Consider the following 27,089-nt stretch of genomic DNA (forward strand, 5'->3'; position numbering starts at 1 on the left):
GGTGAGAGAAAACGCCCGAACAAGGAAGTCGGAGGAAAGAGGGACAGGGCATCAACAAAATGTCGAAGACACGACAATTAATGTCCTCAGGGAGCTAATGCCTGCCAACAGGAATGACATCACCAATGTTGGCCGGGCGCCTGCCAGGGCCCAGGTGCTGTTCTGACTGTGCGCGGTCCTGCGTGAAGCTGGCGAACCTCCCAGCAGCCTAGGAAGCAGGGCTCCCGTCACCCCTCTCTGAGGGAGAGAAGCAGGCCCTGGGCACTGTACCCAGCTCACCCGTGTGGCAGCCCCCCGCCAGTCCTCAGGGCGCCACCTCATCCAGCGGGGTCCCTGGAGGGTGAGCGGCATGCTACCACAGAGAGACGGAAACAAGAACCGCGCTTTGAAATTCAAATGGTAATAATTTCAAAACTCAACACCTCTTCCAAAGGGTAGAGCAAAAAGACAAAGAGATGGACAAGAGAAAAGATACTCAGAGGATCAGGTTAGGTGGCCCATCACCAGGTAAGAAGCTCCAGAAAGACGAGTGAAAAGGAAGCTACACAAACATCAAAGGACTAAGGTGAGTGTGCCCCAGAGCAGGGAGCCTGCAGGCTGACAAGGTCCGCGGAGGGCCGAGCCTGACCCGGGAGCAGACCCTGGCCACGCTGCCTCACTGAGAAAACTACAACACCAAGGATAAAGGGAGATTCTAAAATTCTCCAGAGAAAACAAACAGGTCACACACCAAAGAAATCGGATGGCATCAGACAGGACGCAGGAAAATGGTGGTTGGAATACCAACCATCCTCAAAATTCTGAGAAAAAATAATTTTCAACCCATAATTCTACACCTAGCCAAATTTTCAATCGCATTCAAAAGGGAGGAGTAAAGATGCTTTCAAACATGCCAAAAAAAAAAAAAAAGGCAAAAACCCCTTTCTCAGCAAACCACTGGAAGATGCAATTTGGCAAAATGACAATAAACCAAGGGAAAGGAAAATGGGGGACCTGACCTCCCCATGCTGGGGAAGACAGGATAGGAGCCAACAGCCGTGGGAGCAGCAGTCCCGGCTGGGGGAGACGTCGTCGGGGGAGAGGAGAGCTAGCGGGTGCCCGCTGTGCCTGGGACCCGCACGGCTCTCTTCAGGCCGCACCAGACACACAGACCCAAGCCTGTGGAGCCACTAGGCAATCATCAGCTCTGGGGAAAATGAAATCTGTATGAAAAAGAAAACGTGTACTTCAGTCCAGGGACCAACACTATCTGCGCAGTCAGCACCGGGAGGAGGAAACGAGACTCCTGACAGAATCCTCTCAACTCTTTCTTTCCTTTCCTGTTCTTCTTCTTCTTTTTTTCCCCAGGGTAGGGGGGTTGCATGTGGGTGGAAGGTGATGTTAGCAAAAAAGCTAAGTCATCCGTTACCATAACAGGAAGTCAGTACTTACTGTTCAAAATAAAATCAGGAAATGGGAAGTTAGCAGTACAAGACATTACTCAGGGGCTGCTGAGGATGCTTCACGGCTGGGAGGGGGCAGGTGACAGGCGGCGCTGGATGTAAGAGGACGTGGTGCGTGCGACATGAGGAAGCAGGAGTAAGACATGTGGAGGGGGGCCCAGAGGGAACATGTCGTCAACAAGGTGTTAAAAGATGGAGAACATGAAGTCACATTCATGTGCCCATGGCACGGCCGAGCCGAGGGGGACTGACGACACAGGACAGCTGGGTTAGCAGACAGGCGGGAGCAGGGGCACCTGCACGGGGCGGGGCGGGGGGGGGGTGGTCACGGCGTGCATGGCACAGGAGAGGCAGGAGTGGACCTGGGCCTTGACAAGTGGTCTCATCAGATGGCAGCTCTTCTTTCTAGGAGGTAGGAGAGAAGGTTCATCCGCTCAGAGCACAGGTGCTGTGGGGGCGAGTGGAGAAGCGTTCTCAGGACAGACAGGAGGGAACCGCACCAGAGAAACACGGGGCTGTGTCACAGTATCAATGCCCCTGTGAGATCTGCGGGCAGCAGCTTGTTTTTACGATTTGGCAAACACACTGAGTGACTACTGTAAGCTGGGCAGTGCCCTGGGCACTGGGCACACAGAGCAAGGCCGAGTCCCTGCCGCCCGGGGACCGACATCTCCGTAAACGCAGTGTGGAGATGCTGGAGTTGTGCGGGCAGGCAGGTGGGGAGACCGGGTTTGGGGTTCCGCCAGGAGGGTGAGGACAGGGGCTGAGAGAGACGGGAGGTTAAAAGTGAGCCAGGCGTGACATGTGTCAGGACCTGGGGTCCAACCGAGGAGACGGGGAGACAGCTTGAGCGGCGGATTCGGGCATGTGCTGAGTACACAGGTGTTTGCTGTATTAGTCTTGTATTTTCCCAAACTTTCAAGCTTTTCAAAACTAAGCATGAAAGTGTGACAACTTAATTTCCTCTACTTCACTGCCCTACGTCCGACGTGAGCGTCCCCTCCGGCCGAGCCCCTGGGACAGCCTCCCGAGGGGCCGCTCCGCGGCCTGCGCTGCCCGGCCGAGTTCAAGCTGCACAAAGGCGCGGATCACATCACCGCCCCACCTACCGCCCCATCAACACCCCACCATCCCCGCTCACTGTTTACCAAATAAGTGACACTCCGCTTCAAAATGACCAGCTAAATTGCTGAGTCACTGTCAAAACAAAATGAAACCACAACAATGACAAGGGAGATACAGTTTCCGGCCATTTAATTTTTTCTCTCCTCTCCTCAGGCAGCTCGAGCTCTGGAGGATTATTCAAACGCCACCTTCAGGCCAGGGGCCCGTCTGTTCCAGGTAAGGCACGCAGCTCTGGGGACCCAACAGTACCAGCAGGACGTGCGGGGACGGGCAGGAGACCCAGACTTGCTGCACGCTCCTAGTGAGACAACTGTCCCCTTCCTGACCTTCTCCCCTCACTGCCAGGACTGCGTGAAAAACAGTCCCCAAAAGTGCTCACGATGAAAGCCGATCATCTACTTCCCCTTAAGGTCTCATCCGAATGCATCCCAGGCCAGTAAGGGTCTCAGGCGGTGTGAGTGAAAACCACCACACACCTGCCCAAGTCGCCGTGGCAAGGGGCCCGGGGTGGGGAACAGCGGGAACTCTTGCACACTGCTTGTGGGAGAAACCCTGCACTAGCGCTGGGAAGACTGGCCGTGCCCGCCGTGCCCGCCAGAGCTCAGCAGCCACACACTCTAGGACCCAGAAATCCCACTGCAGACACGCGGCCGCCAGCAACACGGGCGCTCAGCGCCACGGCACTCGGCAGTGGCACGTTCACCGGAGAAACCACCCGCGTGCCCGCCACAGGGTGACACCACCCAGCAATGAAAGCGGACAGATGTCGGCCACGCCGAACACAGCAGATTAGTCTCACGAAGAAAATACTGAGGAGCACTTACAGTGGGATCCCATTTATATCAAGTCCAAAAGCAGGGGGATCTCACCCACAGGGTGAGTACTTCCACGGGCAGGAGGGCCCGAGGTGCTGGCTCACCGGCCCCCGGGGAACGTGCACCCCATGCTTGCGTGTTTTCCGTCAGCAGCCAACTACACCTCCCCTACATCCTGTTTACCGATGGTCCACCTTCTCCCGGGTTCTCATCCCCCCCACCCCCGCCCCCAGGCCTGGGCTTCCCCGAGTCTGACTCGAGAGCCCGCCCTCCCCAGCCTTGGTCTCCAGTCCCGGAGCCGTCCCGCAGCCCTCTCCAGCGGCGGGGCTCTGCTCTCGCTCCCCCGCCTCCGCGGACTTCCGCCCCGGACCCAGACCACCGGGCAAGCACCTCTCCACACGCGTCCTCTGCCCACGCCTCCTGCGCGCCAGCCCCCCGCCGCACCCTGCGAGTGATTCCGCCCACTTCAGTCACACCAGGAGCGCCCAGAACAGATCCTCCACACAGTTGTGCCATCAAGAGGTCCCGTCCCACCTAGGCTCCTCGAGGACTTGCTCCGAAGACAACCTTCCCGCTCTCTGCAGCACCATCCACTTTCTCCCCTCTAACAGATGAGTCCCAATGTCACACAGAAATACTGTAATCTCTCCTCTTAAAAAAAGTTGACCTCCACTTCATCCTCTTAAAGCAAAGCTGGACAGTGCCCTGTCCTCAGTCTCCGCGTTCTCTCTTCCCACTCTTTCTGGAGCTCACTCTAAGGAGTGTCTGCCTCCACCACTCAGCAAGGTCACCTGCTTCAACCCACCCACGTCCTTTCCCACCATGGCCAAACCCATTCTCTCCCCTATCTGTGAACACGTAAGACACGGATCGAGGGCAATGGCCGCACCATTCATCTCATGCTCCGCAGCACCTGTCAGAGTGCAAGTGTATATATTGTAGGAACTCCAACAGCAACACAGATGATCAATCCAGTGACAAGAGGCTTTGGGAAAATCGCACTCAAAAATAGTGAAGATGTTTTCCTATATATTCAGATTTAGGAGTACTATCTCCTCTCCAAGGACAAAATCTCTAATGAGAATGTCAGATAAATCTGAGAATTTCCGATTATGGTGAATACAATAGTAGAGCACTCTGAAACATTACACATTTCCATAAAAAAGTGGAAAATTTTCTACTACCAGACACAAATAAATGTGCGTGCGAGAGTGTACAGCATTTCTAGCTATCTTTTTACAGCAGATCACTGAAGGCAAAAGTTCTGTTTCAAAAACCAGACATGAACTGACAGAAGTGAATAAGCCTCCACCAAACATACAAAATGGAAAACCACCTGTAGGAGATAGAGTAAGGTTCTAAGCTAGAGACACTATAATCTTAAAAGCTCTCAAAACTGAGTTTCTCCAAATTATGAGTAGACTGGATAAAATCGACAAAGCAGAAAAATCTGAATATTGTTTTCTAGTCAATCACTAAAAAAACCCAGTTTGTGGCAAATTATCTAAATAAACTGGACAAGTCAGAAAGGAGAACTGAAAGTCATTTCCTCTGCTACTAGAATAAACAGTATTTTAATAAAAGGAAGAGTAAACTGTATGTTAGGAATACAAGGGTAGTTTAAGATCTGAAAATGAACCAACATAATACACCATATTAACAGAACGAACAGACAGAACACATGGTTCTCTCCTGTGCAAAGCATTTGACAACACCCAGCACCGCATCACTATAAACGCACTCAGTAAACTAAAACAGAAGGGACCTTCTTCAATGAGATAAAGAGCACCTACAGAAAAACCCACAGCTAACAGCATATTTAATGGTGAAAATGTGGATGCTTTCCCCATAAGATCAGGAAGAAGACAAGCATGTTTACCCTGACCAAAGGCTCCGGCCAGTGTAATTAGGCAAGGAAATGAAAGGCATCCAGACTGAAAAGAAGTAAAAGTTTCTCTGTTCGCAGATGGCATTATCTTACGCAGAAAGTCCTAAGGAACCCACAAACCACGATCAGCACCGATAAACCAGTGTAGTGAGGACTAGGGACACATGAACAGACACAAAGAGCAACTGCATTTCTATACACCAGCAATGAACAATCCAAAACGAAATTAAGGAAACAATTCCATTTACGGTATCATCAAAAATAATAAGGTACTTAGGAATAAATTTAGCCAAAAGATTGCAAGATTTATAAACTAGAAATTATAAAACAATGTTGAAAGAAATTAAAGAAAACCTAAAGGAATGTTAAGATTTCATGTGAAGATAGAAGTATTCTCCAAATCGATGTACAGAGTACAGGCAACACCCCTACAAAGCCCCAGCAATCTCCCCTACTCCATCGGCCCCCAGCAGAGAGTGACCAGCGAAATGTAAAAATGCATGTGGGACTGCAAGGGACCCAGAACAGCCAAAACAATTTTTAAAAAGAACAAAGCTGGAGGACTCACACGTCCTGATCTCAAAATTTACTGCAAAGTTACAATAATTAAGACAGTGTGGTACTGGCATAAAGACAGACATAAAGACCAAGGGGAGAGAATTCAGAGTCCACACAGATACCCCTCCAACTATGGCCAATTCATTTTCAACAGAGGTGCCAAGACAACTCAAGGGGGAGAAAAACAGTATTTTCAACAAATGGTGCCCGAGACAACTAAGTAGCCACATGCAAAAGAAAGACATTGGACCCTTACCTAATGCCACCCACCAAATTAAAACAAGACAAAGACCTAACTATAAGAGCTAAATCTATAAAACTCTCAGAAGAACACAGGAGAAAACTTTGTGATCCTAGATTAGACAATGGTTTCTTAGATACGACACCAAAAGCACTGAAGACAAAAGAAAAAAAAAAACAGATAAACTGGACATCATCTAAACAGATAAACTGGACATCATTCTTGTGCATCTAAGGACACTGAGAGATTGAAAAGACAATGCACAGAGTGAGAGGAAATATTTGCAAATCATGTATCAGGTGAGGGTCTACACATCCGGAATAAATAAAGAACTCAAAAAAAAAAAAAAAGCCAACTAAAAAAACGGGCAAAGGACTTGAATAGACATTTTTTCCAAAGAGAATACACAAATGTTGAATAAGCACAGGAAAAGATGCTGGACATCTTAAGTCTCTAGGGAAATACAAATCAAAAGCACAATGGGATAGCACTGCACGTCTGTATTACAATGGCTAAACAAAACCCCCCAAACACTCCACCAACTGCTGACCGGGATGTAGAGAAACTGGAACTCCCACACATTCTGGTGAGATTGTGACATGGTGCAGCCACTTGGGAAAACAGTTCGGCATCTTCTCAAAAAGGCAAACAAAGTTAGCAAATGACTGAGCAATCCCACTCTTAGGTATCATGCCTGAAAAAACTGAAACACACGTCTACGTAAAAACTTGTACAAGAATATTCACAGTAACATTATTTAAATAGCCAACTACTGGAAACAGCCCAAAGTGTTCATGAAATGAACTGAAAAACAAAATGTCTATATTCACGTGACGGAATATCATTCAGCCAAACAACGAATGAAATACTGACACGTGCTAGATTGTGGGTGAACCGTGAAGACATTTCGCTAAGTGGAAAAAGTCAGACATAAAAAAGCCACCTAATACATGATTTCATTTCTACGAGATGTCCACAACAGGCAAATCCAGAGAGACAGGAAGGAGGTCAGGGGTTGCCAGGAGGTGGGGGAGGAGGGAATGAAGAGGGACTGCTGATGAGGTTTCTCCTGGGGGGATGAAAATGTTCTAGAACTAGACAGTGGTGACGGCTGCACAAGTCAGTGAACATACTAAAAAACCGCCAACTGTAAACTTTACAAGTATGAGTTTTATGCTGAGTGAATCGTTATCTCAATAAAGCTGTTATTTTTACAAGTATACGATAAAAATGATTGGACCAAGCCACTGGAAGGGCCCTCACAACTTGTAACATTTCTCAATTGTATTCTGAAAGTAGACCAGATTATTTCAAGTTTTTTCTAAGCACACAAAAACCTATGAATTGTTCAACAAAACACTATTTATTTTTAATCCCATTTCACTTAAACCAAAAAAGCCTTTGTTTCAGTGTTTACATCATTCCCCAATTACAAGTCTTGTCAGACCAATTTCAGTGGACTTCAAAAACTTAGGAAACCACATTTCATTTGTGTTGTTAAAGCCCCTCAGAGATTTAACCACTCTTCAAGGAAAATCTGACCATACAGAGTATTATTCCATGCGCTCTCTCCTCACCCCATCCTAAAAAATTGAGAAGTTCTTATCCCTAAAGGCCATCTGACAGAATACAACCCCCCTCTTCTGCAGACACGTTGAATAATGAGAATGATCATTAGGGGACTGTGTGCTCACTCCCCGAACCGTAATTCCTTCAGCAAACAGCCACTGTGGGGGCCACAGCACAAGTCTGAGCCAAGGCAAATCAGAGCACGCCGGAACTACCAAAGACAGGACAGTATCTCTGTAACACAATCATCAACGTACTTATTAGAAACGTTCAAAGAAAATTAGAAATACACACTACCCAACTGAAAATCTTGCCCCCAAAAGATTCCAGCCCACCTCGACACAGTGCAACAGAGCAACTTTTATTTTTTAAACACAAATGTGATCATGTCACTTTCCTACTAACATGCATCAGGTGAATTCTCAACTGCCCCTAGGATAAAGATCAAAATCCTCATTCTATTCTCCCCTTTGCTTTCTATGGTCTGATCACCCAGGCCTTTGTTTGTTTCTTTCTTTCTCTTTCTTTCTCTCTTAGATTTTATTTATTTATTTATTTATTTATTTATTTATTTATTTATTTATTTCAGAGACAGGACAGTGAGAGAGAGCACGAGTGTGGAGGAGAGGGAGAAGCAGGCAGCCTGACTTGCAGCTCCATCCCAGGATGGAGGCAAAAGCTTAACGGAAATGGGTCACCCAGGCACCCTCAGGCCTTAGTTTCTTAAACTGGTCATAATTCTTCCTGTTTCAAGCCCTCCTTCGTGCTGTATACTCTGCCGGGACAACTCCTCCTATCCCTCGACCCTGTCCATATCCATCTGTCCTTCACACCAGAGCCCAAGGTTCCACTGTCCAGGGAAGACCTTTGACTCCTTCTGGAACCCTCATCAAAATGGCAGCTTAGTTGCGTATGTCTCAGGACCATGTGTGTGGTGTAGCAGTGCTTTTGCTCATGGTACACCCACAGTAGGGACGCACACCTGCAGGATGGATGCACCAAGAAGCAAAACAATGGGTTCATTTGTTAACCTAGGTCACTCACTATTTATCAGCGAAACTCCCCTTCCTGTCGCATACCCAGACACGTACCTACACAACTATTCCTTGGAATTTCAGACTCAAACTAGCAAGTAGCAAGAAGACAATGATTGGCATTTCTGTCATAGATGTAAAAAAAGGCCATTAATTTGAAAAATTGGTACCAAAAGGGGAAGAATCCCTCTCTAAATTTGGGAAATGATCTTTAAACCTAGGCTGTCATATTAGAAAAGCTAGGCTGCTATCATTTCTCTCCTGATATGCCACCTTTATTATTATTATTTTTTAAAGTAAGCTCTATGCCCCATGCGGGGCTTGAACTCACAACTCTGAGATCGAGAGTCACATATTCCACCCACAGAGCTAGCCGCATACCCCCTTATGTGCCATCTTTTATTAGTATCTGCTAGGCACACCCACAGTCCTGACAGTCTTCCTTATACGAAATAAACACAGTTCAGTATATTTAAACACATGTGGAAGAACTCACAGATATTTCTAAGTTAAAGAAATCCTGAAATAGATAAGATTATCAAAAAAGTGACATATTTGCAAGGTCAATGATAAAAGAAGTCAAAGTTTTATCAGATTTTAAGCAAACAATGATTACTCACCCCCAGTGTGTGATTTTATTTATTTGTCGGAGCGCGGGAACGCACGTGTGAGCACAAGCAGGGGGGAGATGCAGGCAGAGGGAGAAGCAGGCTCCCCACTGAGCAGGGAGCCAGAGGCAGGACTCGATCCCAGGAGCCTGGTATCATGACCTGAGCCAAAGGCAGATACTTAACTGACTGAGCCACCAGACGTCCCCCCAGTTTGTGATATTAGAAAAACTGTAGCAAGTTATTTTTGACCAGTAAGTTCATTCAGTGCATAGAAATAATTCAATTTCCAAATAGCTTTTGAGGAATATATTTATTCTTTAAGCATAAAATTTTTAAAATTTTCAATGACTAAAAATAAAAAAAAAATTAGAGATGTGGAATTTCCTACTTCAAAAAATCCACACTTAATTCTGCCATAAAATTGAATGAAATTCTGATCCATTCAAGAGAATGAGAAGATAAGACACATACCAGGAGAAAATATTTGCAAAAGATACAGCTGATAAAGGACTGTTATCCAAATCTACTAAGAACTCTTAAAATCAACAATAAGAAAACAGCCCAATTACAAAATGGGCAAAAACCTTAACCGACATTTCAGCAAACAAGATATGCAGATGGAAACTAAGCATATGAAAAGATGCCCAGCATCACACCCTCAGGCAAATAAAAATTAAGACAAGATAGCACTACACACCTATCAGAACAGCAAAACCCCAAATCGCCCGCGGGACAGAAGGCTGGTAAGGACGTGGTGCAGCAGGAACTCTCCTTCACTGCTGGTGGGGGGCAGCACTTTCAGGAAAGTTTGGTCATTTCTTACAAAACTAAATATTCTCTTCCCATACGATACAGCAATTGTGCTCCTTGGCGTTTACCCAAAGGAGCTGAAAATTTATGTCCACGCAAAAACCTGCACACAAATGTTTACAGCAACTTTATTCATAATTTTTAAAACTTGGAAGCAACCAATACGTTCTTTGCTCTTCAGGAGGTAAACTGTGGTCCATCCAGACAATGGAGTATTATTCAGAACGAAAGAGAAGGGCACGAAAGAACCGTAAATGCATAAAATGAAGTCAGAGAAGCCAGAACGAAAAGGCTGCATATGGTGTGACCCCAACCACAAGACATTCTGGAAAAGATCAAACTTTGGAGACAGTGAAGCGATCAGTGGTTGCGGGAGCGAGTGGAGGAGAGGAAAAGGCAGAGCACAGAGAATTTTCAGGGCAGAGAAACTACTCTGCATGATACTGTAATAATGGACATGAGTCACTGCACATCTGCCCAACCCACAGAACATTTAATACCCAGAATGAACTATAACGTAAACAGGGTGATAATGGGACTTTGGGCAATAATGATGTGTCAGTGTTGGTTCTTTCGTTGTCACTAATCTACCATCTGGTGGGGGATGTTGATAGTGGAGGAAGCTGGGTGTAGGGTGAGAAGGGGAGCAGGGGGTATATGGAAAATCTTTGTAGCTTCCCCCTTAATTTTACAGTGAACCTAAAACTGCTCTAAAAAAATAAAGTCTTAAAAAAAAATTTCTGATATGTGCTACAATGCGGACAGACCTTAGAAACATTACGCACAGTGAGATAAACCAGATACAGGTGGACGATGTTGCATAACTCCACTTACATGAGGTCCCTACAACAGGCATATGAATTTTCATAGAAACGGAAAGCAGAACAGAGATTACTGGGGGCTGAATGGGAGGGGAAAAGGGTTTTTTTTTTTTTTTAAGTTATTATTTAATAGGGACAGAGTTTTTGTTCTGGATGATGAAAAAGATTTTGGTATAGATAGCGCTGATGGTCACACAACATTGTGAATGTAATTCGTGTCACTGGATTATATGCTTACAAATGGTTAAAATGATCAATATTAAACTCTGTATAGTTTACCACAATTAAAAAAATTCCCAGACCTCACAAGAACGTCCACTCTCACCACTTTTATTCAACCGAGCACTGGAAGTCGTAGCCACAGCAATTAGACAACATAAATAAAAGGCATCCAAATTGGTAAGTAGTAAAACTCTTATCTGCAGACGACACGATACTCTATATAGAAAATCCTAAAGAATCCACCAAAAAACTACTAGACCCGATAAATGAATTCAGTAAAGTCACAGGATACAAAAATCAATGTATAGAAATCTGTTGCGTTCCTATAATACTAATAATGAAGTGGCAGAAAGTGAAAATAAGAAAACAATCCCATTTACAACTGCACCAAAACCAACAGAATATCAGGAATATACTTAACCAAAGAGGTGAATAACCTGTACTCTGAAAACTATAAAACAATGAACAAAGAATTTCAAGATGACGCAAAGAAATGGAAAGACATTCCATGCTCATGGGTTAGAAGAATACTGATAAAATGTCTATACTACCCAAAGCAATCCACACATTTAATGTAATCCTCATCAAAATAATACCAGCATTTTTCAGAGCTAGCACAAATAATCCTAAAATTTGTCTGGAACCACAAAAGACTCTGAATAGTCAAAGCAATTTTGAAAAACAAAACCGGAGGTATCACAATCCCAGACTTGAAGTTAAATCACAAAGAGGTAGTAATCAAAACAGCATGGTACTGGCATAAAAACAGACACAGAGATCAACGGAACAGAACAGAAAACCCAGAATTAAACCCACAACTATATGGTTAATTAATCTTCAACAAAGGAGGAACGAATATCCAATGGGAAAAAGATCGTTTCTTTAGCAAATGGTGTTGGGAAAACTGGTCACATGCAAAAGAATGAAACAGGACCACTTTCTTACACCACACATAAAAATAAACTCAAAATGGATTAAAGGCCTAAATGTGAGACCTGAAACCATAAAAATCCTGGAAGAGACCACGGGCAGTAAACTCTCTGACATAAGCCACAGCAACTTCTTTCTAGTTATGTCTCCTGAGGCAAGGGAAACAAAAGCAAAATAAGCTATTGAGACTACATCAAAGTAAAAAGCTTCTGCACAGCAAAGGAAACAACCAACAAAACTACAAGGCAATCTACAGAAAGGAAGAAGATATTTGCAAATGATGTATCTGATAAAAGGCTAGCATCCAAAATATATAAGGAACTTAAACAACTCAACACCCAAAAAACAAATGATCCAAATAAAAAATGGGCAGAAGACATGAGCAGACATTTCTCCGAAGAAGACATCCAGGCGACCAACAGACACATGAAAAGATGCCCAACATCACTGGTCATGAGGCAAATGCAAATCAAAACCACAATGAGACGTCACCTCACACCTGTGGGAATGGCTAAAATCAACAACTTATAAGAAACAACAACAAGGATGTGGAGCAAAGGGAACCCTCTTACACTGTTGGTGGGAATGCAAATTGGTGCAGTCATTGTGGACAACAGTATGGAGGTACTTCAAATGGTTAAAAACAGAGCTCCCCTACTATCCGGCAATCACACCACTGGGTATTTACCCCCGAGTACAAAAACACTAATTTAAAGGGGATACATGCACCCCAATGTTTATAGCAGCATTATCTACAATAGCCAAAGTGTCCACTGACTGATGAATGGATAAAGAAGAGCTGGTATATGTATATACATACACAAAGGAATACTACTCAGCCATCAAAAAGAATGAAATCGTGCCACTTGCAACATGGATGGAGCTGGAGAGTATTACGCTAAGCAAAATAAGTCAGTCAGAGAAAGACAAATACCATATAATCTCATTCATACATGGGCTTTAAGAAACAAAACAAACCAGCAAAAGAAAAATACAGAGGCAAACCGAAGAAACAGACTCTTAACTATAAAGAACTGATAGTTACCAGAGAGGAGGTGGGGAGGTGGGGGGGGGATGAGTGAAACAGGTGATGGGGATTGAAAGAAATAAACTTAGGGGGCACCTGGGTGGCTCAGCTGGTTAAACATCCAACTCCTGATTTTGGCTCAGGTCATGGTCTCAGGGTGGGTGAGATCAAGGCCCACGGTGGGCTCCACACTGAGCATGGAGCCTGCTTAAGATTCCCTCTCTCTCTACTCCCCTCTCTACAAAAATAAATAAATAAAAATAAGCTTAGAATATAACACAGGAATCTAACACAGATTTCAATTAAAAAAAAAAAATCCCAGTTCTCAGGGCGCCTGGGTGGCTCCGTCCTTTAAGCGTCTGCCTTCCATTCAGGTCATGATCCCGGGATCCTGCATCATGCTCCCTGCTGGGCCAGGCCGGAGTCCCCTTCTCCCTCTCCCTCTGCTACTCCCTGCACCCCCCCCACCTGCTCATGCTCTCTCTCTCTCTCTCAAATAAATCAAACCTAAAACAAAAACAAAAACACAAAAAACTCAGTTTTCAAAATACAAGGTCCAAATCAACGTTAGCCTGAGTGTTCTGTACTTTTCTGTAGGTCAAATGAAAAGATGCAACCCCAGGAGCCAGTTTTCAAGGCAGTGGCATGTATTCTCCATGCCAGCCGGCCCTCCACCAGGACACCACAGGCCCTCACGGCCAGCACCCCCAAAGGCAGCAGTCAGTGGATTTCTAAAGCAACAATTTATAGGATTACTATTTTACCTATTGACACACTTTACCCCAAACAGTATTAAAGAGTACACAGAAAGTTCTAAGTAGTTAATTTCATAATTCAAGTCAATTCCTCCTTTTACTACTGAATTCCAATGTTCCCCTGTGAACATTAAATAAATTGAAAATGGTGAAACTTTCTCGTTCTCTCAAATTTCTGGTTGCAATCATGATTACTACCTGAATTTAACCAGGCTCTGTAGCAAAGCAGAGCAAGAATATTTATGGTAGGGCCACCTGGCTGGCTCAGTCAGTTAAGCGTCTGCCTTCAACTCAGGTAATGATCCCGGGGTCCTGGGATCGAGCCCCACATCAGGCTCTGCTCACGGGGGAGCCTGCTTCTCTTTCTCCCTCTACCAACTCCCCCCCGCCCCCGCGTGTGCATGCTCTCTCTCAAATAAATAAATCTTAAAAAAAAAAAAAAAAAAAGGAATATTTTTGGTAACTACTACTCCTACCAGGACTATCTCTGACATTTCCGATGACTTCAACATGTGACAGACACATCCTTTCTGGTACCATAAAGTCGAACCTAAGAAATGCGATCTCTAACAATGAGATCACTGAAGTCTGGCAAGAAAGAGAGAGCTGGAAATAAAAAAAGGAGGGGGGGGCGCCAGGGTGGCACAGCGGTTAAGCGTCTGCCTTCGGCTCAGGGCGTGATCCCGGCGTTATGGGATCGAGCCCCACATCAGGCTCCTCCGCTATGAGCCTGCTTCTTCCTCTCCCACTCCCCCTTCTTGTGTTCCCTCTCTCGCTGGCTGTCTCTATCTCTGTCAAATAAATAAATAAAATCTTTAAAAAAAAGAGAGAGAGAGAGAGAGAGCTTGACAAACAGCAGCAGCAGTGGGGGAAGCAGATACAGTAATCTTTCCTTGAGGAAAAGCCGTAAAAGGTGAGCCGTGCATCTGTTTTCGTACAAATTCATAAGCGGGGATAGTTCAGATGCCAATTTCATGGCAGAAGCTGCCGCTGGTGAGGGAAGGGATGAGGCAGGGAGTTAGGTTCTAATGGGGTACTCGCAGGCCAGCAACGGGGAAGGTCGGAGGCCTGTCCCGGAAGACCCCACAAGCAGCTGGATCAGACCAGACAGGCCCAAGACACTGGGTGCCAGGACGGGACCTCTGACCAAACAAGGAAGAAAAGGTGCAAAACCCCTTCCAAGAAATCCCTCCCCCAACTGACGCGTATTCCTCCCCCTAATTAACAACTGTCCATAAAAGAGAAAGCCAACCCCCAAGTCGCACAGCCCCCTCTCCCTAGAGCTCTGGGCTCTCCCATCTCCAGAGTGTGCTTCCCTTTAACAGACTTTCCCGCTTGTGTGGCTCTCCTGTCTGGTGGGCTGCAACTGTCTTTGAATTCCTTCTCAAGACATGAACCTTCGGCAACTCCTTTGGGACAGGCTGGGACGAGACCCCATAGCCCAGGGTTTCCCCAGTTCACTGGGCAACAGAGACAGAGGCTAGCAATGGAACTGGGGGTTAACAAAAAGGACTTCAACTTGAACGGCAGCTTTTACTTTTTTTTTTTTAAGATTTTATTTATTTGACACAGAGAGAGAGAGCACAAGCAGGGGGAGCAGCAGGCAGAGGGAGAGAGAGGCAGACTCCCCAATGAGCAAAGAGCCCGATGTGGGGCTCAACCAGGACCCTGGGATCATGACCTGATGAGCTGAAGGCAGAGGCTTAACTGACTTGAGCCACCCAAGCACCCCTGTAACTTTTATTTAAAACAGTCTGAAGCAAATAAGACCAAATATCGAAAGCATAACTATTTATTATTATTGTATCATGTTAATAGTATGTATGTAGGTTATTTTGTTTAAAGGTGACTTACAGAGTTTATCAAAACACGAGGCGGCAAACAGTCTGAAGATTTAAAACATCTCTCCTGCATGTAAGGTGTATCCTGAAAACAATGACATCATAACATTTCTTTAGAACACGCAGGTAGATGGTTTACTGCGAACGGCAGAAACAAAGCCGGACGTAGCCCCTGCCGCTTTATGAAGTTGGGTGCGCTTACGAATGCTCTGACACACAAAACGCACTGAAGCCCCCCCACCTTTCAATAATTATTAGCAGGGTTATTGTTTGGCTTTGTTTTAAATCTAGTTAATGATACTAGTGCTTTTTAATGGGTGTGCTTTTATGGATATCTACTTGCCACTCAAGATGCTGGGAGCAGAACCATGAAACGTCAGCGACGGTGTTGCGGGAGTTTTCACGCACAGCGGGAGGCAGCCCAACGGCAGGTGCTCAAGAGCAGCAGCAAGGGGGCCTCCTCCTGTGTTCCCTTCCTAGAAAGCTAGTCTTCTCCTTTTCCCAATGGCCCTTTTCTCCTTATCATTACAAAACACAATGCCTCCGTGGTGTGAAACGTGTAACGATACAGAAGTGTACAGCACAAAAGCAGGCGTCCTTCGTCAGTGTAAATGTGAGCCCTCGCTCTCCAGGGGCCCCCACTGTGAACCGCTGGGCAGGTCACCTCCACACCTACGCATTTACAACCACTCCTGTTTTACAGTGGAGTGCTGTTCTGCAAGCCGCTGTTGGTTTTTTGTTTTTTTAAAGATTTTATTTATTTGAGAGAGAGAGCACAAGATGGGAGATGATCAGAGGGAGAAGCAGAATCCCTGCAGAGCAGGGAGCCCGATGCGGGACTCAGTCCTGGGATTCCAGGATCATGACCTGAGCCGAAGGCAGTTGCTTAACCAACTGAGCCACCCGGCCACCCCAAGCTGCTGTTTTTAACCTTGTGTCACAGACTGCTTTCCAACAGGCACGGACCCCTTCAATGCACATTATGGGCATACCATAATGCTTTTAATCACTTCACCACTTTCGGGTATTTCAGTTTTTCCGGACGTCTGCTTGCTGCACAGTGCACAACTCTGTAAACACATGATCCTGCAGTGCTGGCATGCTCCTGCAGGGTTCCTGGAGGTGGACTTGAGGGGTTGCAACCTGGCTTTAAGTTTAACAGACACATACGCTAAACTGCCCTCCAGCAAACAAGCACAGAGATCCTCTTTCCAGAAATGTCAAACAAAAGTAAATCTCACCTACTTTAATTAAAATTTCTTTGCTTAATACCATTTCTTTGATGATTTATATTAACTCTTTCACTTACCCCTTTTAAAAAATGAATTACATGCCTATAGATAAGGTTAAAGATGAAGACCTCTCACCTGCTCTTTTCACCCCAAATTTCCTAATTATCACCTGGGAACTTGCTACCTTTGGCTCAAGGATGAGGACTCACTGAGAATTCACAATTTATTAAAACATGTCCTGTGGGCCAACATTGTGCTCGGTATTGTGCAAAATACCGTGTTCATTCACACACCCGCAAACTTTTTTAGTTGTGGTTTTCTGACAGATAGACATTAAACAGGCCATAGTCTGTTCCACGCTCTAAGCCCAAAGCCCTGTCCAGGATTTCTGTTTTCAGTATCTGAAACTCAGAGCACTGAACTGCAGCTTCTATTTACGTTCAATTTATGAGCCACTCCTCCTGTCCACTTACCACTCCCCGTCTAAACCATTACTGACCCACACACATTTCTGACTTTCCTTAATTTCCAACAGCAGCGAGAGCAACAAAAAAAATCCCCTTGTAAAAGATACATGTTTAGCTGACTTAACTGAAATCTGGGTAGGACAACATATGAACTAGGGGGCAGAAGAATTAAAATTCAGAGTTTATAATAAAAAATATTTAGAGGTTAATATTCATAATGTATAAAAAGCTTTTAAAAATTGATTCCAAAAAGCTCAGGAGAAAAAAACAGAGTAACGATACGATCTAACAATTCACAGAAGTAACAAATCGTCAATAAAAACATCTCCATTACTAACTGGTAAGGAAACACAAATTACAGTATTCAATTTGCCATGAAGACAGCTAACATGAAAAAGCCTGGCGTTCTCAGCGAATGGGGTGAGGAGAACTTCTGGGGAAGGTATAAGTTGGCATCGTCCTTGGGAGGGCAATTTGGCAGCATCAAGAGGTAAACGATGGGCTTTGCCAGTGTGTCCATTCCTAGGAATCTAGCCACAGAAATGCCTCCACAGGCAGGTGGGTGACCAGACTGTTTACTGCGGCATCTTCAGTAACAGCAAAAACTGGAAACCACCAATGGAACTAGTTAAATACATGAGATAATTTGTATAATGCAACAGTATGCAGCTATCAGAAGGGACAAACAGAGCTATGCAACAAGACAGAATGGTTAAGAACACTTAAGTATGGGCATGGGCTTTGGACTCAGAACACCTGGACTGGATGCATCCTGATGCTGGCACCCACTAGCTCTATGACCTTGGGCAACATGCCTTAATCTTCCTTAGAGTCGGTTTTCTCATTTATCAAACAAAGGCAACAGTAGCACTTACATCTCAAGGGGAAACTCAACAGTCAAATGAGGTCAAGTATATACACAGCTCAGCAGAAAGCCTGGGTCACTGTAAAATCTTAAATTACATACTAGGGATGCAAAAAAGTTGCAACACAATATTTGTAACAAGATTCACATTTTGTAAAAGAAAAAATTTTTAAATGCTTATATACAAACTAAGTTTTAAAATAGAAATGAATAAATAAATGCGTAGGAAATGGTACAAAAATACACACACGCTGTTAAGAGTAGTTACCTCCGGGGAGGATTCCTGGACAGCAGTGAAGAGGACATTTCACTCTTACTCTTTACACATCCATATCATTTGATTTTCTTTAAATATTGAATGCTCTGCTTTTATACTGAGACAAAACCAATAAAATCCAGTAAAGATGAGAGAGGACAGTTAATCTTGAAATCTGCCCTATCTCTTATTACCACTGCTTAGAGCTCACTTTAAAGCAGCAGTTCTCAAAGTGTCGTCTGTGGACCCCTGGGGGTCCCCAAGAACCTTCCAGAGGTCCCTGAGGTCAAAACTATCTTCATAGTAATGTGCTGCCATCTGCACGGAGGAACAAAAGCAAGGGCGGTGGAAACCACTGGCACCTCTGCTTACCGCATGGAAGCAGCACCACGCTGGACTGGGCGGCGGGACGTGCACATGCGTGCGAGCACGCCTGCACACACACGCGTGAAAGCAAGCAATCCAGTCTCACCTAGGACTGTCCTAAGGTCAAACCCATTAATTTTACTCAATCCCAACCCTTTGGTTTGAGTTCTTTTAATATTCTTTATGGTAAAATGGTCACTATGCATAAATCACGTCTGCTCCACATCCAAGCACAGTGACGGTCTCAAGGAAAAAGCACATGCACAGCTGTTTGTGTTGCAAGCTGAACTAGTCACTCTTCTCATGGAATGCCATTTTTATTTGAAAGAACAACTCACCAACTATGGTTATTCAGACTTGGGTATCTGGCAGAGAAGTTTCCTGAAAATGAACAAAGGGAGCTTCTCACTTCACAGAAAATAACTGACAGCATTTGTTGCCAATGTTAATATCCACACTTTCAAGAGGAAATTTGAATTTTGGAAAACTTGTATCTATTTCTATTACTTTGACAGCTTCCCGCTTGAAGACTTTTCTGATGAAATCTGCTGTGACATTAACAAATGTGATTTTCTTTGATCTTCTATAATGAAATGTACCAACATTTTGAAGATCTGAAGTGTACCAGTATTTGGAAGACTTGATCCAAATGACCAAAGTATGATGTTACCAAAGCGTGCACATAAGCAAGAGATCCACTCAAAGTACAGGACAGAAGTAAGAGACGTTAACATAATGGGGAATAGAAGTTCAATGACAGTGTTGGGTTCTAAAGCATAACTGAACTTGAAGAAACCATCATGTGCCCAGTTTTGCTGTAGTATTAAAGAAGATCCAGAATTATATGAAAAGGCTAGTAATTCATTCTTACTCTTCCTAACTACATGTGTGAGGTCAGATTTTCTTCATGAATTTCAATAAAGCAGTTTCAACAGACTGAACACGGAAGCAGAGCATCTGAAAATCCAGGTGTCTTCTATTAACCCCTATACTTGAGGGTTTACAAAGTGTAAAACAATGCCAGTCTTCTCACTAAATCTTTTGTTTGTTTTGGGAAAGTTGTTTTTCATTAAAGATGTTATGTTCACATGTAATAGACTCATTATTACTTTAAAGTGAAATAATAAATATTTTAAGTTCTTGTTTTAATTCCAATATAGTAAATATTGACAGATATAACCCACACAAACAAAAGCTCTCTGATCCTCTTGGAACCAAAAGCTCTGAGAACCACTGGTATAGCACACGGGCTGGCAAAGTACAACTTGAGAGTGAAACCCAGCCTCTGCTGTTTTAACGGTGATGCTGGCCCACTGCCGCACCCCTTGGTTCTGTGGGGTCTGTGGCTGCTTTCCAGCTTCACAAGCAGAGCTGAGCTCAGTCATTGCAAGAGAGACAGCCTGGCCTGCAAAGTCTAAAATATTTACTATCCCCCCCTTTTTTTTTGCAGACCTCTGACTTCGAGTAAGTCCACATTTCCAGCTTTTATTCCTGCACTAACTTCCTACTGGCGTCCATTCTTCCCACTTAACCAACCATTCTCCCAGGGCCTGAGTGACCTCCTTAAAAAAGGTAAAGCTGGTGTCACTCTTCTGCTTAGAATCTTAAAAGGCTTGCGATCTCGATCTCCATCACTTCCAGATACAATTCGAAGTCCTCAGCATGATGCTCAAGGATGTTACTCAACTCAGCACTCTCTGGCCCTCCCACTCGGCCCCTCAACAGGGCCACTCCCCTCTCTGCACAAAGACCTGCCAAGCACTCTGGTTTCCCAGAATGCACCATGTGCTCTCCAATCTCCTCTCTGAGCCTCCTCCATCTGGAACATTCTTCTCCTCTTCCCTTTCTCCCCCTCCCCCCCCCCCCCCCCCCCCCCCCCNNCCGATTTCCTCCCCTTCACTCTCCAACCAAGTCTGTCTGGGGCACTTCAAGCACATTCCCTCTACTTACTCTGCTCTCAGGAGGGTGCAATGACCTGTCTGTCTCAACAGAGGGCTTCTTAAACAGGAACAGGGTTTCTCTATTCCAACATCCACACCAGCAGCCCTTCAGGGCACGGTCATGAACTTTCAGATGAACTAAGCTCAAAGCCGGTCCCCGTTAACACCCTTCCTTTTCTTCAGTTGGCTCCTGGGAGCAACACAGAGTAAGCTCTTCTATGCAAGAGTGTCTCCTGAAATAACATTCCCCCAGTTATCAGTTACTGTGTGCCTGTTTGCCAGAGCTTTCCTTGCATTTATGTGGAATCTTCCTAACAACCTGTAATGGCCATAGGGAATAGTACCCCGGATGTACAGAGAAAAACCAGAAAGTAAGTAACCCATCAAGTTAACACAAAGCTAGTAAGAGAGTTGAAATGGGATTTGTACCAAATGCCTTTCCATACCCTGTGTAACGAGTTGAACAGGCAAGCCTAACCCATGCACTAAAACTGGGGAACAAGAAGGACAGAGCCTAGAGCTAAATACCACAATATGCTAAGTAAAGAGAAAGACAGAACATGAGGTGTTAAGAGTGGCTGAGCAGTGATTTATAAAGAAAGTGGACTGTGAAAAGGACTGGTAGGGTGGGGAAGTAGGCAGGAAACACAATGAATATTCTCATTGGGAAAAGAAACATGAACAAGAATCAAAGAGTACGAACAAGAAATCCAAGCAAGAAAGGAGCACCGAGTAATAACGGAAAAGCCAAGAGGTCAGGCCTAATTGAAGGGATGTGGGGTGAGTGAAGAGACCGGGGGGAAATCAGGAAAAACCAAGAAACTGCGATTTTTAGGTTTACATAAAGCTACAACCAAACCCAAACAGCCTGAAATACGTGAGAATTAATTAACAGTCATACCTAACACTCAAACAACACTTCACAAGAAACAAGAGCACTGCAGACTGTTTAATCCTGACAGAAACCTTTATTTTTCCTTAAGATTTTATGTCTTTATTTGATAGAGAGCATGGGGGGCAGAAGGAGACAGAGAAGCAGACTCCTTGCTGAGCAGGGAGCCCGATGTGGGGCTCGATCCCAGGACCCTGGGACTACGACCTGAGCATAAGGCAGAGCCCAACCAGCTGAGACCCCCAGGCACCCCTGGCAAAAATCTTTTGATATAATTTGTAGATAAGTGAGCTGAGGTTCAGAATGGGCCTTCACACCGATAAATGGTAGACGCGAACTAAACCCAGAACCTCCCTTCAAAGCAAGACTTTTAAAATCAAGGAATAAAAAAAAAATCGAGGAGTATGATTTAACAATACCCTAAATCTTATACTTACATCTGATTATATAACTACAATCAGTCCAGCTTCTTGAACATGCAGCCTGATTTTGGAAGCATTATAATATAACTATGGTCCTAAGTATGTGAAATGCCCTAATCTCAAGAAAACCACACGTATCTGATTTCCTAATGGCCCAGTCTTCCGGTGAGGCTCTCTCCTAAATTAAGCAGCCAGAATGTTACTAGATCGTTTTCTTGTTTGATGGCTTTTCCCCCACAAGATGCTTTCCTGGAGGGCTTTTTCAATGGCAAAGATATAAATATTAAGTAAATGGGAATCAATCCTACGATGGAATGTAGACAATGTATCAGATTAGGAATACTTCAAGTAACCAGACACAGTGTCTCAACACAACTTAAAAAAAATCAATGATAAATACTGAATGTTCATTTTCTAGATACAGAAAAAAACCCCCACAATACTCTAAAAATAATAAATAGGATCAGAAAGTTCTGCATTCACAAATACTGGATTTCACTGATTCTAGGGAGCACGGGTTCCTACATGTTAACAGCTCTGAAATCAGATGCAGCTCACATTCTATGAAACACAGTATCTTCCTGGTATTGGTACCTACGTGCCCTTCATTTTTGTTTCCGTTCCCCGACTTCAAGGTTTTCCTCTAATAATATATCTACATAAACCCCTTTAGAAAGGCCGTACTGTATCATTGAGATATCCATAGGATTTATAGAACTCCCCAGACTTAAGCTGGAGTTACAGATGAACCTTTAGTTTTATCTCTTTAGAGAAAGATTAACATCCAATTCAAGACCATAGACCAGCTCACAGATTAAGAAACAGATTAAAACAAAACCATCAAGTAAAAAGTCGAGACATGTAAAATTACCGATGATGAACAGCGGCCATCAAGCTATACAAAAGCTATAAAAGCAGGTCATAGCTGGCTACAAGGCCCTCCTCCAGCCCTCCCCGCTGTTTCTCTGGAAAAGCAATCAATGTGCAAAGGCAGCAGGACCCAAAGCTTCCCTGCAAGAAGGTGAGTACAATCGTGCTGAAGTAACCGAGCGCAAAACTACGGCATGTCTGTGGGTGCACAGGGTTTCAGGCTCTTCCCATCTTGTCTTTGGGACATCTGCTCTCTGAGGGTCATGTTTTAACCCTTGTTCCTAAACCTTCCAAACCTGGAATAGGCACTTCCTCTCAAGGTATCTCATTTTCATTTGCTTTCAGAAGTCGGAAGCCGTTTCCTACAATTCCGGCCGGTGGGCACTCTCGTGAGCTTTAGAAGGAGCCACCCCGAGGCTGGCAGCCACATCCCACAGCGAGGGCTGCAGCAGTACTGGCCACAGACAGTCCCTGAAGCAGTCCAGCATGCACAGGCTCTGGACCAGCCCGCCTGGCTTCAAACCCTGGCTCTGCCATTACAGCGGCTGCTGACCAAGTTAAGAGTCTCTGTGCCTCGGCTTCTGCATCTAAAACTGGGAAGAACAGTCCCTCCCTCCTAGGGCTGCATGGAGAGGGAACTAACGGATGCCGGTAAAAGAGCCACATCTGGAGCACAGGGAGCACTCAGGGTCTGTTAGCTATCACTACTCCAGACTGGGTCCTCTACAAGGTGCGTGTGGGGGGACAGCCAGCCTTCAAGCTGGAGGAGACAGACTAGAAAAGGACTGTAGTATCGTGTGGCATCTGCAAAAGGCATTTGTCCAGTGGAAGTTGCCCAAGGAAAGGGCATAGGGCCTGGTGACTGAGCACCACACATGGAAATCTGCACAAACACCTAACAGCTTCCACACAGCGCTCTCTGCCTAGAGCATAAGGATTTGGAGGCACAAGTTAACAAACCACTTCTCTTCTCACTTCATTTTGGAAGCCTCCCCCTGGTTTTTACTCTAGACTCTTGCTTCTCTGGGCATAAAAGTTCACCTGTTTCACCTGCAGAGGGTGATGACTGCAGCCACAGGCAGCGAGCTGCAGGGGAAGAAGCAGTGATCGTCACTCCTGCATCCTGTCACCAGCAGGAAAATTACCCTCTGAGCCCAGCTCTACTACTACCTGCAGGAGATGAGGAATCCCTGACAGTGCTATGTTGACCTGGCCCACGCCTAAGCAAAACCCCACTCTTAGAAAAGAAAAACCATCAACTTTTACACAGTACCATACTTCCTTTGGGAGTTATGATTTGAGTCCCCCAAACTATCAGTTTCAAAAACAAGGAAATCAAAAGCCTCTGTCCACTGTACACACTGCTCAAGCATTGAGCCCTGAACTGCCTCATGCTGCCAGGTGCTGCCCTCACTCAAGTGGGGACAGGGCCCCTGCTGCACCTCGGTCATGGTCGCAGGAAGCAGAAAGACATCCACGGCACAGGGTTCCAGTGGAGCTCAGACCGGGACAAACACATCACAAGCCACAAACCTCAACAAATAAAAGGTACCACGTCTGAGCTCAACAGCCCAAGTGTCAGGGCAAGAGAACCTCCTTCAAATTACCCAACCTTAATTATCTCCTCCCAACACTTCTCTATCACGGTTGAGTCTGGACACAAGCTTCTTTATCCTCCTGGCTCAAAAATCACGAGTTCCTAACAATTCCGTTTCCGTTATCGCTGACTTCTATGGCAATGATACAATTCAACAGACACTGCCACAACTCGGCGACAAGAAGTCATGAATGTGTTCGCCCCAGTGAGCACTAAGGTCGAAGCATACGTGGACGACAAGAGAGAGCGCAACACATACAACAATCAAAAAATGCCTGAGTAATGACCACAAAGAAACCTTACAAAAAAAAGATAACCTGCAACACCAAACTTTTAGATCTATTCAAAATTGTGAAGTAGGGATTTAAAATTGCAGAAAGTTCCAATCAGTTTGATTCAGTGAATGAGATTACTTCTGCGATGACCTTTTCAAGGAAAGAATACCATTTTTAAAGTGCAATATACCACTGAAAACACATCATTGTGATTAGATTTCACCGTTAATTCATTCGGTTTGTCAACAACTTTTTTTGAAAAGGGAAACCAGAAACTGAGATGGGCATCAAGTTCTAAACTAACAAGTTTTGCTTCACTCCTGATAAAAACTGAGTTAAAATGAATTGTCACCCACTGGGCACATGTAAAACAAAGTAATATACCTGAAACGAGTATAAAAGAAACTAATTATTTACAGGATATAAAACCATCTACTTTCAAACCTCAAATCGTATACACCTTTACAAATTTCTTAAAGTGCAGTTTTACTTGTTTAATAATGTGGGTGCGGTTTGTCTTGGCCCTAAAATCTCCACATGTCACCCTGCCAGGGGAGGGGTGAAGGAGGAGGGAGCGAAAGGTCACGGGAGAGGCGGACGTTCAGGAAAGGTGACAAAACACCTGAGCAGAGTTACTGTTACTTGGGGCGAGGAAGGTGTATTTCGGGTGAAGACAGAACCTTTCTAGGATGAACAGTAAGATGAGTGAATAAAGGAAGGGTCGCTGCATCGCCATGAACTTCTGGGTCTCACAGTCAGCCCCACAGTCAGTTACGCGCGTGGGAAAGAACGGACAGGTAGCTTCGTGCGAGCTGGCGCCCGAGGCCACCCCAAAACCCCGGACCCTGGGTCCCGTACGGTCATGTCAGGGAAACAAGGGAAGTTTAAAATGCACCACTGTGGTGAGAGAACCGAGAGTAACTCAGCATCGCAGAACGCTGCACGGCGGCCTGAAGGACCGAGCCCAGCGACTGCTCTCGGAGCCGTAGAAAGTGAGGCACACGGCGCGTCCCACCCCCTCCGCCATCCTGCAGTCACCCCGCCGCCGAGTCCCGCGTACCCGCAGCTCCACCGAGCGCAGGAGGCAGCCACCTGCGCGGGGAGGAGCCCGGAATGCACCCAGAGCACCCGAGTCCTCGGGAGGCTCTGTGACCTTGGCTCCCTTACATAACCCCTCGGGGCCGCCTCCCCGGCCAGGGGCCAGACCTCCGCGCCCTCCCTGCGAGCGGGCGCCCCGCCGGCCGGGGGTGGGGGCTTCCCCGGGGACCGCGGGCAGGGGGGAGGGGGAGCCGTGCGCCCGCGCGGGGATGCCCGGCGGAGCCCCGCCCGCCCCCGCGCCAGGTGCGCGGCCTTACCTTCGGCCACGTCCTCGTCGATGGCCCCCTTGACCTGCGAGAAGCACCACTGCAAGTCGTTGCCGCCCGCGGGGCAGCCGCCGCCTCCGGCTCCTGCGAACACACACCGGGCGCGTCAGGGCCCCGCTCCCGCCCTGCGCCCCCCGCCCGCCCGGGACCCCCGCCCGGCGCCCCGCTCCCGCCCCGCGTGGGCCCCTCACCTGCCATGGCCGGCCGGCCGGCGGGCGGGCAGGCGGGCGCCGAGGCGGCGGCGCACTAAGTAGGCGGCCGCCGCGCTGCTGCCGCCCGAGCACCTCAGCCCGGCCGCCGCCGCCGCCGCCGCCGCCGCCGGGGAGGGATTTTTTTTTCCCTTTTCAAAATGGCGCCCAATGTCCGTCGCCCCGCTCGATGACGTCATCCCCCTCCGCCTCCTCCGCAGGCCCGGGCGGGGGCGGGGCCGCCGGGAGGCTCCCCTGCGTGGGCGGGGCGGGGCGGGGCGCGGCGCGCGGCCGCGGGGGCTGCCGGGGGCTGCGGGGCGCGCCGACCGCGCCTGCGCGAGCCGCCCCCTGCTGTGCCACGCCCCCCAGCCCGAGCCCGGCTCCACTCGAACCCGACGGGGTCGTCCAGGGCGGCGGGGCTGCAGGGGCTCGAGGTGGGCGCGACCTTGAAGACGAGCTGCTAGGCTGCCGCTCACCGCCAGCCTCACTCGCCGGGTCGTGCTAGGACTCCCGGCGGCCCTCGCCCCCAGCGCGAGCCGGGCCCGCCCTCAGTCTGAGCCTCGGCCAATGGGAGCGCGGTCCATGGGCGGAGCAGCCAATGGAGGGCGCTCTCGGAGGCCGGCGGGCGGAGCACCGGGGCCCGGCCGCTCCTGGGGCGCGCCGCAC

General features: G+C 46.5%; 1 protein-coding gene and 1 long non-coding RNA gene across 5 annotated transcripts in view; one reads left to right on the forward strand and one right to left on the reverse strand.

The window, feature by feature from the left end:
• LOC121101221 lies at positions 1–4,082 on the forward strand. Its single transcript, XR_005833175.1, has 4 exons — positions 1–1,578; positions 2,721–2,783; positions 2,913–3,443; positions 3,660–4,082. It is a non-coding gene; the product is annotated as an uncharacterized LOC121101221 (long non-coding RNA).
• PPP2R2D (protein phosphatase 2 regulatory subunit Bdelta) overlaps positions 1–26,468 on the reverse strand; it is a 49,101-nt gene extending 22,633 nt beyond the window's left edge. For 3 of the 4 annotated variants that reach the window (XR_005833174.1, XR_005833173.1, XM_040624104.1), the window contains exons 1-2: positions 26,427–26,468; positions 26,227–26,319 (exon numbers count right to left, since the gene is read on the reverse strand). Coding sequence is in view for 1 of the 4 variants with exons in the window: in XM_040624104.1 (XP_040480038.1) it covers positions 26,227–26,319; positions 26,427–26,433 (100 nt within the window). In the remaining 3 variants the exon portion in view is untranslated. Of the gene's footprint in view, positions 1–26,226; positions 26,320–26,426 lie in introns of those variants that run through there. The other variant, XM_040624105.1, reaches the window with a different exon arrangement.
• Positions 26,469–27,089: the final 621 nt, after the last annotated feature.

Source organism: Ursus maritimus, unplaced genomic scaffold (genome assembly GCF_017311325.1).
Source record: "Ursus maritimus isolate PB19 unplaced genomic scaffold, ASM1731132v1 scaffold_7, whole genome shotgun sequence".
NCBI classification, from domain to species: Eukaryota; Metazoa; Chordata; class Mammalia; order Carnivora; family Ursidae; genus Ursus; species Ursus maritimus.